Source organism: Aotus nancymaae, unplaced genomic scaffold (genome assembly GCF_030222135.1).
Source record: "Aotus nancymaae isolate 86718 unplaced genomic scaffold, 86718_ANA_hifiasm-v0.15.2.pri h1tg000003l, whole genome shotgun sequence".
In the NCBI taxonomy this organism is placed as follows: domain Eukaryota; kingdom Metazoa; phylum Chordata; class Mammalia; order Primates; family Aotidae; genus Aotus; species Aotus nancymaae.
In genome coordinates, this window is record NW_026988414.1 from 19,580,114 (window position 1) to 19,594,532 (window position 14,419).

At 40.6% G+C, this 14,419-nt stretch overlaps 1 protein-coding gene across 5 annotated transcripts in view; it reads left to right on the plus strand.

The window, feature by feature from the left end:
- Window positions 1-9,095: 9,095 nt before the first annotated feature.
- The window catches only part of SUSD1 (sushi domain containing 1), a 149,267-nt gene continuing 143,943 nt past the window's right edge, over window positions 9,096-14,419 (plus strand). For all 5 annotated transcript variants that reach the window (XM_064378928.1, XM_064378930.1, XM_012461829.3 and 2 more), the window contains exon 1: window positions 9,096-9,180. In XM_064378928.1, the coding sequence (XP_064234998.1) occupies window positions 9,111-9,180 (70 nt within the window). In that variant the 5' untranslated portion in view covers window positions 9,096-9,110. The remainder of the gene's footprint in view (window positions 9,181-14,419) is intronic.

Here is a 14,419-nt window from a genome sequence, read left to right on the forward strand (position 1 = left end):
TGACTCATGCCTGTAATCCCAGCACTTTGGAAGGCCGAGGCAGGCAGATCACTTGAGGTCAGGAGTTCAAGACCAGCCTGGCCAACATAGTGAAACCCTGTCTCTACTAAAAATACAAAAAAATTAGCCAGGCATGGTGGTGCACAGCTGTAATCTCAGCTACTAGGAGAATCACTTGAACCCGGGAGTCAGAGGTTGCAATGAGCTGAGATCATGCCATTGTACTCTAGCCTGGGGACAGAGCGAGACTCCATCTCAAAAAAAAAAAAAAAAAGAAAAGAAAATGTGTGTACCTGTACATTAAACTAGGAAGGGACGGATTCTTCGGAATAGCTAGCTAGTCACATGTGCTGATTTTCTGTGCAGAATCCTTTTGCCCTTCTGATAAAACATTTCTGTGAGTTTCCACTGGAAACCGCTCCTTCCCAGCTCAGTTCTGGGCTTTGGGAGAGGCTGACCCCACACTCAGGTTGAGCCCCAGCTGATGGATGCTAATTATTGATGCAATTATTCAGTGATTCAGTGTAGTAGTCTGGTTGGTTTAGTTATGAGCACTTTCCCCCAGAGATGGAGGTCTCAAGGCTTTTGTGTCACTCGGTGGGAAGAGAATCTTTCTCTGTGTGTCAGGTTTGAAGCTGAGGGGATGTAAAAACTGCTGCCATAGCTGCAACCATCTTATGGTCATGAGAGAAAACCCCAGAACAGAGTAGGGTTGGAAGGAGAAACTGGATTCTAGAGGTGTTTGTTTGTTTGTTTGTTTGTTTGTTTTGGTTTTGTTTTTTTGAGACAGAGTCTTGAACTGTTGCCCATGCTGGAGTGCAGTGGCGCTATCTCGGTTCACTGCAACCTCTGCCTCCCAGGTTCAAGTGATTCTCCTGGGGGTTTCTCCTCAGCCTCTCAAGTAGCTGGGGCTACAGATGCCCGCCACCACGCCTGGCTAATTTTTTTGTATTTTTAGTAGAGACTGGGTTTCACTATGTTGGCCAGGCTGGTCTGGAACTCCTGACCTCAGGTGATCCGCCTGCCTCGGCCTCCCAAAGTGCTGGGATTACAGGCGTGAGCCACCATGCCCGGCCACTACAGGCATTTTGTAAATCACTGGTCAAGGCCACCTTAAGTCAGACTTGTGACTGAAAGTTTTGGGTTATGGGTGCCCATAAATTTCAGCTTTTCTTTCAACATTTTGCATCATATTTTATGTCACTTCAACCAAAACTCTCCTAAGTATAAGAGCAGAGCTTCGAAGGAGGGGTGTCCGGAAAAGAGGAATTTTGATGGCTGCTGACCTGTTTGGACGGGTGCGGGTGACTTGATTTAAATGATGTGTGACAACCTGTGTTTTCTGTGAGGATCTAAGGCTTGTGGCTTGTCAGCCCAATATTGTGGCCAACATTAGCAAACTGTAGTTAAGAATTAGCTACCACAATAAGAAGCAATAATTTGATTTTAAAATTACCCATGAATGCTAAGGGTTTATTCCACAAATCTGCTAGAGAAAATCAAAGCATAAGAAATCTTTTGAACTGGCTAAATAGGCTTCCTTTTCCATTACCCACCTTGGCACAGATTCAAAATTTCTCACTCATATTCGTTTTTATTTATTTTTATTTTTGGAAATGGAACGTTGTTCTTGTTGCTCAGGCTGGAGTGCCATGGCATGATCTCAGCTCACTGCAACCTCGGCCTCCTGGGTTCAAGCAATTCTCCTGCCTGAGCCTCCTGAGTAGCTGGGACTACGGGTGCACACCACTACACCCAGCTAATTTTTTGTATTTTTAGTAGACACGGGGTTTCACCATGTTGGCTAGGCTGGTCTCAAACTCTTGACCTCAGGTGATCCACCAGCCTCAGCCTCCCAAAGTGTTGGGATTATACAGGCATCATCCACTGCACCCAGCCTCCATTTTTAAACAACTGTGTGAGCAAGTCAGTACAATGTGAGGCATCATCAGTGCCCTGGAGATAATCAGTGTGGGAGACAGTCACCTGGGGATATACGATCCAGGAACCAAGTCTTTGAATGAGACATGTAGGAGGATGACTCATCTGACGCTTTTCTACCCTGGCTTGTTCCAAGGATGCACAGGTGAGCTGAATATTAATACCCACTGGCAACCCAGGGCTGACAGTGATCAATTCCAGTTTTTCCTTCCTTCCCCAAATATGTAGAACACTTCCTAGGCAGGAGAATAGCTTGAACCTGGGACCCAGAGGTTGCAGCGATGAGCTGAGATCATGCCATTGCACTCCAACCTGGGAACAGAGCAAGACTCCATTTCAAAAAAAAAAAATGCATGGATGTTAAACTAGGAAGGGACGGATTCGGAATAGCTAGCTAGTCACATCCAGGAGTTTTTCCCAGATGCAACGATAGCTGGTGAATACGGTACACTCCACGTCCTTGCAAAACTTATAATAATGGGAAAGACAGACAAGTAAGTGACAGTTTGATACACGGAGTAAGTGCTAAATGTGACATATGGGGGACCTTGGAAGTAGAAGTGTATATGGGAGATGAGCAGGACCTGATTATAAAGAGTCTTGTGTGCCATGCTGGAGGTTTTTTTTTTTGAGATGGAGCGCCGCTCTGTGACCCAGGTTAGAGTGTAGTGGCGCAATCTCAGCTCACTGTAACCTCTGCCTCCCGGGTTCAAATGATTCTCATGCCTCAGCCTACATTTTATATATATATATAAATATATATATAAAAAAATATATATATAAAAATATATATATAAATATATATATATAAATATATATATATATAAATATATATATATATAGTAAAAATTAAAAATGCTAAAAATATAACCAAGGCAATATTGAAGAAAAATAAAACCAGAAGATTTTTGCTACCAGGTTACAATAAAGCAACAGTACTTAAGACAGTGGTTTTAAAGCAAGGACAGACAAATTGATCAATGGAATTGAATAGAATCTAGCAGCAGACTCCACATAGACCCAATTCCCTGATTCATAATGAAGGCTCCTCTGCAATTATTGGGGGGCAGGGAGAGGGGTCTTCTTAATAAATGATGCTGAAACAATTGGATATCCACGCAGGGAAAAATGAACTTCACACTTTTAGTTCTAAGTGTGAAAAGTAAAATAATCAAGAAGTTCTGTAAGTTTATTCTAGAAGAAAACAGAATAACTTCATGATCTCCAAATAGGCAAAAATTTCTTAAACAGAACATAAAAACACTAACCATACAGAAAACGTTGATAAATTACCTTCTTTAAGTTTATTCATCAGATGACATCATTAAGAGGGTGAAAAGGCAAGTCACACGCTTGGAAGATATTTGGAATACATTTGTCTGACAAGTGACTTAAATCCAGAATGTATACAGGCTCCAACAGCTCAATGAGAAAAAGACAGATAACCCAATGTTACAAAATGGACAAAACATGTGATAGCATGTCTCAAAAGGGGGTTTCAGAATGGTCAATAAACATATGAAAATGTGTTTAATATTATTGGTCAACAAAGAAATGAAAATAATACCACAATAAGAGGCCTCTATACACCCATCAAAGTTGCTACAATTAAAATGACTGACAAAAGCAAATGTTGGCAAGGACATGGAGCTGTTGGAACTCTGCATCAGTCATGGAGTGTGAACAGCAGCTGCTTTGGAAAATTGTTTGGCAATACTCCTAAAGCCAAGCATCTATAAACTCTATGATCCTGGATATTTACCCAGCAGAATAAACACTATACATATCCCCCAAAACATGTATTAATACAAGAAGTTTCATAGGCGTTTTATTTGGAACTAAAAATCAGCAATAGCCCAAATGTCCATCCACAATGGAATGGGTAAGTACATTGTTGCATATACATGTTTGCATTAGACTATTACACAGAAATGAAAACAAACTTCTATTCATAATGACATGGATGTAACTCTTAAAGATACGATGCTGAGTATAAAAAGTCACAAGCAAAAAAAGTAAATAGTGTATAATTTACATGACATTCAACAGCAGGCAAAACTAACCTATGGTGATTATACAAGTCAGAAACATTGATTAATTTTGGGAGACTGGTAAATATATGAGGGAGCTTCCAGGAAGCTTGTAATGCTCCGTTTCTTGGCCTGAGTGGTGGATATTTGGTGTGTGTAAAAATTTATGAGCTGTATACTTAATATTTGTATATTTCACTGCATGAAAGTTACATCTCAATTTTGTTTTTTAAATGGAGGCAGTGGTGGGGAGCAGAATCACTTGAAAGCAGTACTGGAAATCCAGGCACGGTATTATGAGAGCAGCAAAACAGAGGAGATTTGCCGAAAACATAAAGCAGATGTGATCAGATTGATGAAAACACAACAAGAGCTGCAGCACCCACAATCTCATGAAAGCTGAAAGAGAGCATCTCCAAAATAATACATTTTCCCATTAGAACTCCAGAATTATCTCAGGATCAGAGACAGCAGAGACAGGGAAAATGAACTGGTAATTTATTCATGAGCTACAAATATTTTCACCTATTTTCTGTTTTAGAAGTGGCTAGTTCTTAATTTTTTCCCCAAATGATAACTTTATTTATTTATTTTTATGTTATTTATTTATTTATTTATTTATTTTGAGATGGAATTTTGCTCTTGTTGCCCAGGCTGGAGTGCAGTAGCACAATCTCTGTTCATTGCAACCTCTGCCTCCTTGGTTCAAGCAGTTCTTTTGCCTCAACCTTCTGAGTAGCTGGGATTACAGACATCTGCCACCATGTCCGGCTAATTTTTTGTATTTTTAGAGACGGGGTTTCACCGTGTTAGCCAGGATGATCTTGATCTCCTGACCTCAAGTGATCCACCCACCTTGGCCTCTCAGAGTGCTGGAATTACAGATGTGAGCCACCATGCCCAGCCCAAGTGATAACTTTAAGTGAAACTTATTGTGATACAAAAAGAGGCTTCCAGAGAAGGTACTGGGGCCAGAGAAAATATGGCAACCAAGAAAGAAGTCTCAAATGCACTCTCTTTATCTCCCCACTCCTACATCCCACTTTGCACAACCACTGGACCTAGAACCACTGTAACCAAATCTCCATTTACTCCTAAGAAAGCAGAGATTCTCACCTGGAGAAATAGAGTCAAACTATTGATTCCTTTTTTTTTTTTTTAACCCACCTGTGTCAGTCCATTTTCGTATTGCTATAAAGAAATACTCGAGACTGGGTAATTTATAAAGGAAAGAGGTTTAATTGACTCACAGTTCTGCATGGCTGGGGAAGCCTCAGGAAATCTACAATCATGGTGGAAGTGGAAGCAGGCACATCTTACATGGCGGCAGGCAAGAGAAGAGAAAGCAAAGAGGGAAGAGACCCTTATAAAACCATCAGATCAGAGAGATCCAAGATGGCTGACCACTAGCAGCTCGGGATTGTAGCTCCCAGTGAAAGTGCAGAGAATGAGAGGACGCCACACTTTCAGATGAATTTTTGTAGCTCAAGGACCAGGAGATTCCCAGCGGAGGAGCCCCACGGGTCACCTGTGCGACTCTTGTGGCCGGCGCGGCGGTTTTGCTGGCGCCTCAGCGCGGCAGTTCTTGGTGCAGAGTGAGCGGGACTGGGTCCCCTTTTGGCCGATTCCAGGACAGAAAAGCACCATCAATCTTAACACCGCTGTTTTGGCCGGCGCAGTGGATTGCTCAGATTTCGGCACTGGGAATCAACAAGTGGGACGTCCACTCAGAAACCTAATTTGAAAGTTGGAAATCACAAAGACAACAGGTGGATAAATTTACAATGATGGGAAGAAGCCAGCGTAAAAAGGCTGAGAATACCCAAAATCAGAATGCCTCTCACTCTACAGGGAATCACAGTTCCTCATCAGCAACGGAACAAGCCCTGATGGAGAACAAGTGCGTTCCATTAACAGAAGTAGGCTTCAGAAGGTGGATGATAAGAAACTTCTGTGAATTAAAAGAACTTGTTCTAACCCAATGCAAAGAAACTAAGAACTTTGAAAAAAGGTTTGATGAAATGCTAACGAGAACAGACAATTTGGAGAGGAATATAGGTGAATTAATGGAGCTGAAAAATACAACATGAGAACTTCGCAAAGTATGCACAAGTTTTAACAGTCGAATTGATCAAGCAGAAGAAAGGATATCAGAGTTCGAAGACCAACTTAACGAAATAAAATGAGAAGTCAAGATTAGAGAAAAAAGGATAAAAAAGAATGAGCAAAGTCTCCAAGAAATATGGGACTATGTGACAAGACCTAATCTACGTTTGATAGGTGTACCTGAATGTGACAAAGAGAATGAATCCAAGTTGGAAAATACTCTTCAGGAGATTATTCAGGAAAACTTTCCCAACCTAGTAAGACAGGACAATATTCAAAACTCCAGGTAATACAGAGAACACCACAAAGATATTCCTCAAGAAGACCAACCCCAAGGCACATAATCGTCAGATTCATTAGGGTTGATGAAGGAGAAAATACGAAGAACAGCCAGAGAGAAAGGTCGGGTTACCCACAAAGGGAAGCCTATCAGACTTACAGCAGATCTCTCAGCAGAAACCCTACAACCCAGAAGAGAGTGGGGGCCAATATTTAACATCCTTAAAGAAAAGAACTTTCAACCCGGAATTTCATATGCTGCCAAACTGAGCTTCAAAAGCGAAGGAAAAATAAAATCTTTTGCAAACAAGCAAGTACTTAGAGATTTCACCATGACCAGGCCTGCTTTGCAGAAGGTTCTGAAAGAAGCACTATACATATAAAGGAGCAACCAGTATCAGCCTTTCCAAAAATATATCCAGCTAGCATCAAATGGCAGTATTAAACTCACATATATTATTAACCGGATAAAAAGCCAAAACCCATCGGTATGCTGTATCCAGACCCATCTCATATGCAACGATACACAGAGACTCAAAACAAAGGGACAGAGGAAGATTTACCAACCAAACGGAGAGCAAACATAAATAAATAAATAAAAAGCCGGAGTTGCAATTCTCACCTCTGATAAAATAGACTTTAAAGCAACAAAGATCAAAAGAGGCAAAGAAGGACATTACATAATGGTAAAAGGATCAATGCAACAAGAAGAGCTAACGATCCTACATATATACGCACCCAATACAGGAGCACCCAGATACATAAGACAAGTTCTTAATGACTTATAAAGAGACTTAGCCTCCCACACAATAATAGTGGGAGACTGTAACATCACATTGTCAATATTAGACTGATCAACGAGATAGAAAATTAACAAGGATATCCAGGACTTGAACTCAGACCTGGAACAAGTAAACTTAATAAACATTTACAGAACTCTCCACTTCAAATACACAAAACACACATTCTTATCAGTACCATATCACACCTATTCCAAAAGTGACTACATAATTGGAAGTAAATCACTCCTCAGTAATCGCATAGCATTTCATAGGTTTAAATGAAATATTGGTTGGTTGCTTGTTTGTTATTTTCTTCCCTTATTCCTTCCTGTCTCCATTGTTAAGCACAATTATTGGCATAAAAGAGGTTTTCAATTCCCATTTTTAGACTGCATTCTAGCCTGGGCAATAAAGCAATACTCCTGTTCTCTCTCCCTCTTTCTCTTCCTTTTTTTTTCCTCTTCTTCATTCTTTTTTTTTTTATTCTCTTTTTCTTTCTTCCTTTTTTTTCTAAAAAATAAATAAATAAATAAATAAAACCATCAGATCTCATGAAAACTCACTCACTATCATGAGAATAACATAGAGGAAACTGCTTCCATAATCCAATCACTTCCTTCCTGGACATGTGGGGATTACATTTGGTGATGAAATTTGGGTGGGGAAACAGAGCCAAGCCATATCACCTGACCTGATTCATTCTCACAAACCGTTAATTCGTAACAGAGAGAATCACAAAAGAATTGAGGAAAACCAGCAGAATAAGAGTCATCAAACTCAACAAGTAAATGAACAACTTCCTAATGAAACAGAAGTCGTTACAACTACAGAAAAAAAGCCATTCTATACAAAGAAGCAGAGTTCTTAGAAATGAAGAGCATGGTTGCCAATATAAAAATATTTCAGTAGATAAATTGAAGAGCAGAATGGCATGGATAAGGATCAAATTCATGAACACTAAATTGAGTTATGGCAGTCTCCCATATTCAGTGAATGAAGGCCAAGAAAGTGAGAGTCAAAGAAAAATCCTAAAAGCCATGGAGGCTAGAGGCAAGTTTTAAAAAATTCCCAGCCAGGCATGGTGGACTCACATCTGTAATCCCAGCATTTGGAAGGCCAAGGAGGGAGAAGAGCTTGAAATTAGGAGTTTGAAACCAGCCTGGGCAGCAAAGTGAGACTCTGTCTCTATTAAAAAAAAAAAAAAAAAAATTCCATACATTCCAGAAGGGATAAACAGAAATAATTGAGGTAATGAAATAACCAAATAATTAATAGAAAAAAAAGTCTTTCCTGTAAAAGGTCTTAATTCCACAAACTGAAAGGGTCCAATGAGTGCTGGGCAAGAATAATGAAACATTACGTCGTCATGAAATTTCTGAATTCCCAGGATAAAGAGAAAATCCCCCAAAGCTTGGTAGATATGATAGGAGAGTGACATGTCACCTGTAAGGGGTTGATAGGCATATAGTGTGGACCCTCCTTCAGCAACACTCCATCTGAATCCAGAATGCTAGACCACATTAACCTATCACCTAATTATTTTGAATCCAGAATTCTATACTCAGTTAATATATAATTAAATTATGAGGTCGGGTGTGGTGGCTCATGCTTGTAATCCCAGCACTTTGGGAGGCCGAGGTGGGCAGATCACTTGAGGTCAGGAGTTCAGGACTAGCCTGGGCAACATGGCAAAACCCTGGCTGTACTAAAAATACAAAAATTAGCCGTGTGTGATGGTGCATGCCTGTAATTTCAGCTACTTGGGAGGCTGAGGCACAAGAATTGCTTGAATTCGGGGAAACCGGGGTTGCAGTGAGCCAAGATCGGGCCACTGCACTCCAGCCTGGTTGATAGAGCAAGACCCTGTCTCAAAAAACAAAAAAAATTATAAGGGCAAAATTAATATGTATTTGGATGTGCAAAGATTCAAAGCTTACCACTCAGGAATACTTTCTGAAACAGATACTCAACGATGTCCCCAAAGAAGACGAAGGAGGAGGAGAAGTGGGGAAAGAGGAAGACACAGGACATAAAAAACAGTGGTGAGCAAAGAAACCAATAAAGCTTGTAGCTAAGTCCACTGCAAAATAATTAAGTAAAGTATTTCTGTTTTGAAGATTGCATTATTTGCCCAGGTTGGGGATACGGGTCTTCACTGTTAGCTGGTCTCTTTCAGTGAAGGTCTGGAACCATCCGCCTTCACAGCTGTTGTGGCTTCCTCAGCAACTGTGCTGCTCATTGCTGATTTGCCCCCGCTGCCTGGCCCGCTTCTCTTTAGGGCTGTGGGTGGCTGATCCTGAGGCCGGAAATGGGCTGTCAGCAGGCTTCCTTTCAGGGTTTGTGGAATTAAACACCAACAGCTGAGGCTTTTGCAAGTGAGACAGGTAATGTGATGTCTGTGTGTGTGTGTGATGTGTGTGTGTGTGTGTCTGCGGGGAGGGAGAAGTGTGCTGGAGAAGGCAGAGTAATCCTACCGTTTCTCCAATAGCAACAAAGTATCTGAGAGTCATTAAGCTTCCAAAAATGAGAAGTCTGCCTTTGTTTGAGTTAGAGACTTCATCAGCAGGGCGTTTCTCCAGAGGCACAGGTCCCTGTTATCAGCCTTTACAAATCTGCTTGAGATGATGACTCCATTCTGGGAGGGGCAATGTGGCTTCTTTGAAGGTGGCCTTGGGGTTTTCACAGGTGTTGAGTCAGCCAGGGTTAGATGTGGTGGGGGTGGAGCAGACTGTTACAGAGGGACTGCTACTTTGTTTCAAACACACAAGTTTTCAGCCAGTGTAATTCAAAGGCTTCAAATATTTAAATCATTTCTAATGCAAATTTCAAGCAGTACATACAACCCCAGAGTATATCAAACTCATTACAATGAGATATTCAAGCCATTCCTAAAATGCCCACATATAAACAATTTATTTACAATTGATGCGAGGTTGCAGTGGGAGGACTGCTTTTGCCCAGAAGTTGGAAGTTGCGGTGAGCTATGATCACACCACTGCATTCCAGCCTGGGCGACAGAGCAAGACTCTGCCTCTAAATAAATAAATTAAAAACAAAAATACAATTTGCAAGCCTGCCCGTAGCCATCCCAAAGCAGTCTCTGTACATCATGTGTAGTCAGGAGTGTGGTAAACAAGAATGGATTTTTTTTTTTCAGGAGTGTCTCAGGATATTTAGTATCCAATCTCCCTCTCTGCTTCTCCTTCTGGCCTTGTAGCCAGATGGGAACCCACCGGACAAACCCCAAACCTCTTCACATTGGAATCTGACACTGAGAAGAGCAGCGTGGGGGAAAAGCCCTAGAGATACTGAACCAGGGTTCAGAATGCCTGCCCTCCACCTCCCCATACCCATGGCTCCCCAGTCCGCTCAGAGCTCTCCTGAAATCCCATTCACTATGTCTCAGGAATATTGGAAAATGGGGCTTTCCAAGAGATCTTTCGTGTAAACCTGATTCCATATAGATTTGCCAGAACCAAAATTAATTTGGAAAGTCCTTTATATTTGCCTATCTGATAAAATAAAAATAAAAATTGGCATGTACGTTTTTTGTCATTGAATTTTTAAAAACAATTTTAGACATTTTTAAGGCCAGGCATGGTGGCTCACACCTGTAATCCCAGCGCTTTGGGAGGCCAAGGCGGGTGGGTCATTTGAGGTCAGGAGTTTAAGATCAGCCCTACCTACCAACAAGGTGAAACCCCGTCTCTACTAAAAATACAAAATTAGCTGGGCATGGTTGCACGTGCCTATAATCCCAGCTACTTGGGAGGTCGAGGCAGGAGAATCGCTTGAACTCAAGAGGCTGAGGTCGCAGTGAGCTGAGATTGCACGATTGCACTCCAGCCTGGGCAACAAGAGTGAGACTCATTCTCAAAAATAAATAAATAAATAAATAAATAAATTTAAGTGTACAGTTCAGTGTTAGGTCCATTCACATTGTTGTGTAATCATCACCACTATCCATCCACAGAACTTTTTCCATCTTGCAAAACTGAAAGTGGATCCCCACTAAACACTAAGTCCCAGCCAGGCATGGGGGCTCACAACTGCAATCCCAGAACTTTGAGAGGCTGAAGTGGGAGGATCCCTTGAGGGCAATAGTTCAAGACCAGCCTGGGCAACATAGCAAGACCCTGTTCGACATTTTTTTTTTTTTTAATTAGTCGGGCATGGTGGTATGTGCTTGTAGTCCCAGCTACTTGGGAGGCTGAGGTTAGGGGATCACTGAGCTTGGGAGATCAAGGTTGAAATGAGCCATGATTGCACCACTGCACTCCACCCTAGGTGACAGAGTGAGATCCTCCTGTCTCAAAGAAAGAAGAAGGAGAAGGGGATGGAGGAGGAGGAGAAGGAGAAGGAGAAGAAGAAAACTTCTTTCAAGTTCTTTTTTAGAAAGTGCTGGTATATTGACAATGCTCTCTTAAAAGAACATTTTCTTAAGTCAAATACTTTGTCAGCAATAATCCCACTGTTCCTTAAATTTCTCACTGGTTCAAGATTCTGTTTTAATTTTGGTGACAAATACTGTTGGATGAGGAGATAATTTTTCATTATGCGATCCAATGAACTCACCATTGAGTAAGAAATATTTTTTAACCAAAAATATGTATTTCAAATTTAAAAATGAGCCAGTGAATTGATGAAAGTCATGCAATCTAATGTGAAATATAGAGTAAGATGGATTGTACTGAAATATAATTTTCAGAAAATTGAAAACATGACTTATGCAAATATAAGATGAAAACCTATCTAAGATTCTATTCAAGTAATTGATTAATGAAGGACTCGGTAAATTGTTGACCTCAAAGGAGTTCAAACTAGTAAGATGCTAAGATTCAAAGGAAAATCTGACATCAGGAATGATGACATGAATTTACTAATAGATGCCAAACTGGTTAACTAGTTAACATCATATGGGACAAAATGAGATTAGTGGGTTTCCTTATTTATTTTCTGGCAGAGAGGACTACTCACTTATATTTCTCCTGGAAAACATTCGTTTTCACTGCTATGGACATAAATCTTTTGCATAATCATCAGTTTTCTGCAAGTTAACTTCTAGCCTTCTAGAGCTGCAAAATAGCCTAATCAATAGAAAGCCACCCAAGGTGCACCCAGCACCCCACTGAAAGGATACCAGTAATCTCTTTTACTCATTTCCAAGTTTTAGACAATTTTTCCTGACATTATCTCTATATATTTATATCTATATATGTATGTATACATATGTATTTAAATTTATTTATTTTGCAAGGGGGCACGGTGGGGATGGACAGGCATAGGTTGGTTAAAAATCTTAACTGAGGAGAGAGATCCAAGATGGCTGATGATTAGCAGCTCGGGCACGTACCTCCCAGTGAAAGCGCAAAGAACGAGAGGACGCCACACTTTCAGACGAATATTTGTTGCTCACGCACCAGGAGATTCCCAGTGGAGGAGCCCCACGGGTCGCCAGGGCGACTCTTGTGGCCGGCGTGGTGGTTTTGCTGGTGCCTTAGCACGCCAGTTCTTGGTGCAGAGTCCGGAGATTCCCGGGCAGAAAAGCACCATCAATCTTAACACCACTGTTTTGGCCGGCTCAGTGGATTGCTCAGATCTCGGCGCAGGGAATCAACAAGTTGGACGTCAGAGACCCAGTTAGAAAGCCGGTAATTATAAAGACGACAGATGGACAAATATATAATGAAGGGAAGAAACCAGCGTAAAAAGGTAGAGAATACTCAAAATCAGAATGCCTCTCCCTCTACAGGGGATTGCAATTCCTCATCAGTAACGGAACAAGGCTTAATAGACTACACGTGTGTTCCAATAACAGAAGCAGGTTTCAAAACGTGGGTGATAAGAAACTTCTGTGAATTAAAAGAACTTGTTCTAACCCAATGCAAAGAAACTAAGAACCTTGAAAAAAGGTTTGACGAACTGTTAACGAGAATGGACAATTTAGAGAAGAATATAAGTGAATTGATGGAGCTGAAAAACACAACACGAGAACTTCGTGAAGCATGCACAAGTTTAAACAGTCGAATTGATCAAGCAGAAGGAAGGATATCAGAAGTCGAGGATCAGCTCAGTGAAATGAAACGAGAAGACAAGAATGCAGAAAAAAGGATGAAAAAGAATGAGCAAAGTCTCCAGGAAATATGGGACTATGTGAAAAGACCTAATTTACGTTTGATAGGTGTACCTGAATGTGATGAAGAGAATGAATCCAAGTTGGAAAATACTCTTCAGGATATCATTCAGGAAAATTTTCCCAACCTGGCAAGGCAGGGTAATATTCAACTCCAGGTAATACAGAGAACACCACAAAGATATTCTTCAAGAAGACCAACCCCAAGGCACATAATCGCCAGATTTATTAGGGTTGAAATGAAGGAGAAAATACTAAGGGCAGCCAGAGAGAAAGGTCAGGTTACCCATAAAGGGAAACCTATCAGACTTACAGCAGATCTCTCAGCAGAAACCCTACAAGCCAGAAAAGAGTGGGGACCAATATTTAACATCCTTAAAGAAAAGAACTTTCAACCCAGAATTTCCTATCCAGCCAAACTAAACTTTATGAGCGAAGGAAAAATTAAATCTTTTGCGAACAAACAAGTACTTAGAGAGTTCACCACCTCCAGGCCTGCTTTACAAGAGCTTCTGAAAGAAGCACTATACATATAAAGGAACAACCAATATCAGCCTTTCCAAAAATATATCAAAAAGCAAAGAACTTTAACACAATAAAAAATTTACATCAACTAATGGGCAAAACAGCCAGCTAGCATCAAATGCCGGTATTAAACCTATATATATTTTAATTGGATAAAAAGCCAAAACCCATCGGTATGCTGCATCCAGGCCCATCTTACATGCAACAATATACAAAGACTCAGAGAGAAGGAGGAAGATTTACCAATCAAACAGAGAGTAAAAATAAACTAATAAACAAAAAGCAGGAGATGCAATTCTCGCCTCTGATAAAGTAGACTTTAAAGCAACAAAGATCAAAAGAGGCGAGGAATGACATTACATAATGGCAAAAGGATCAATGTAACAAGAAGAGCTAACGATTCTATAGATCAACGAGATAGAAAATTAACAAGGATATTCAGAACTTGAACTCAGACCCGGAACAAGTAAACTTAATAAACATTTATAGAACTCTCCACTTCAAATACACAAAACATACATTACCACCTCACACCTATTCCAAAGGTGACTATATAATTGGAAGTAAATCACTCCTCAGTAATCGCATAGCATTTCATAGGTTTAAATTAAATATTGGTTGGC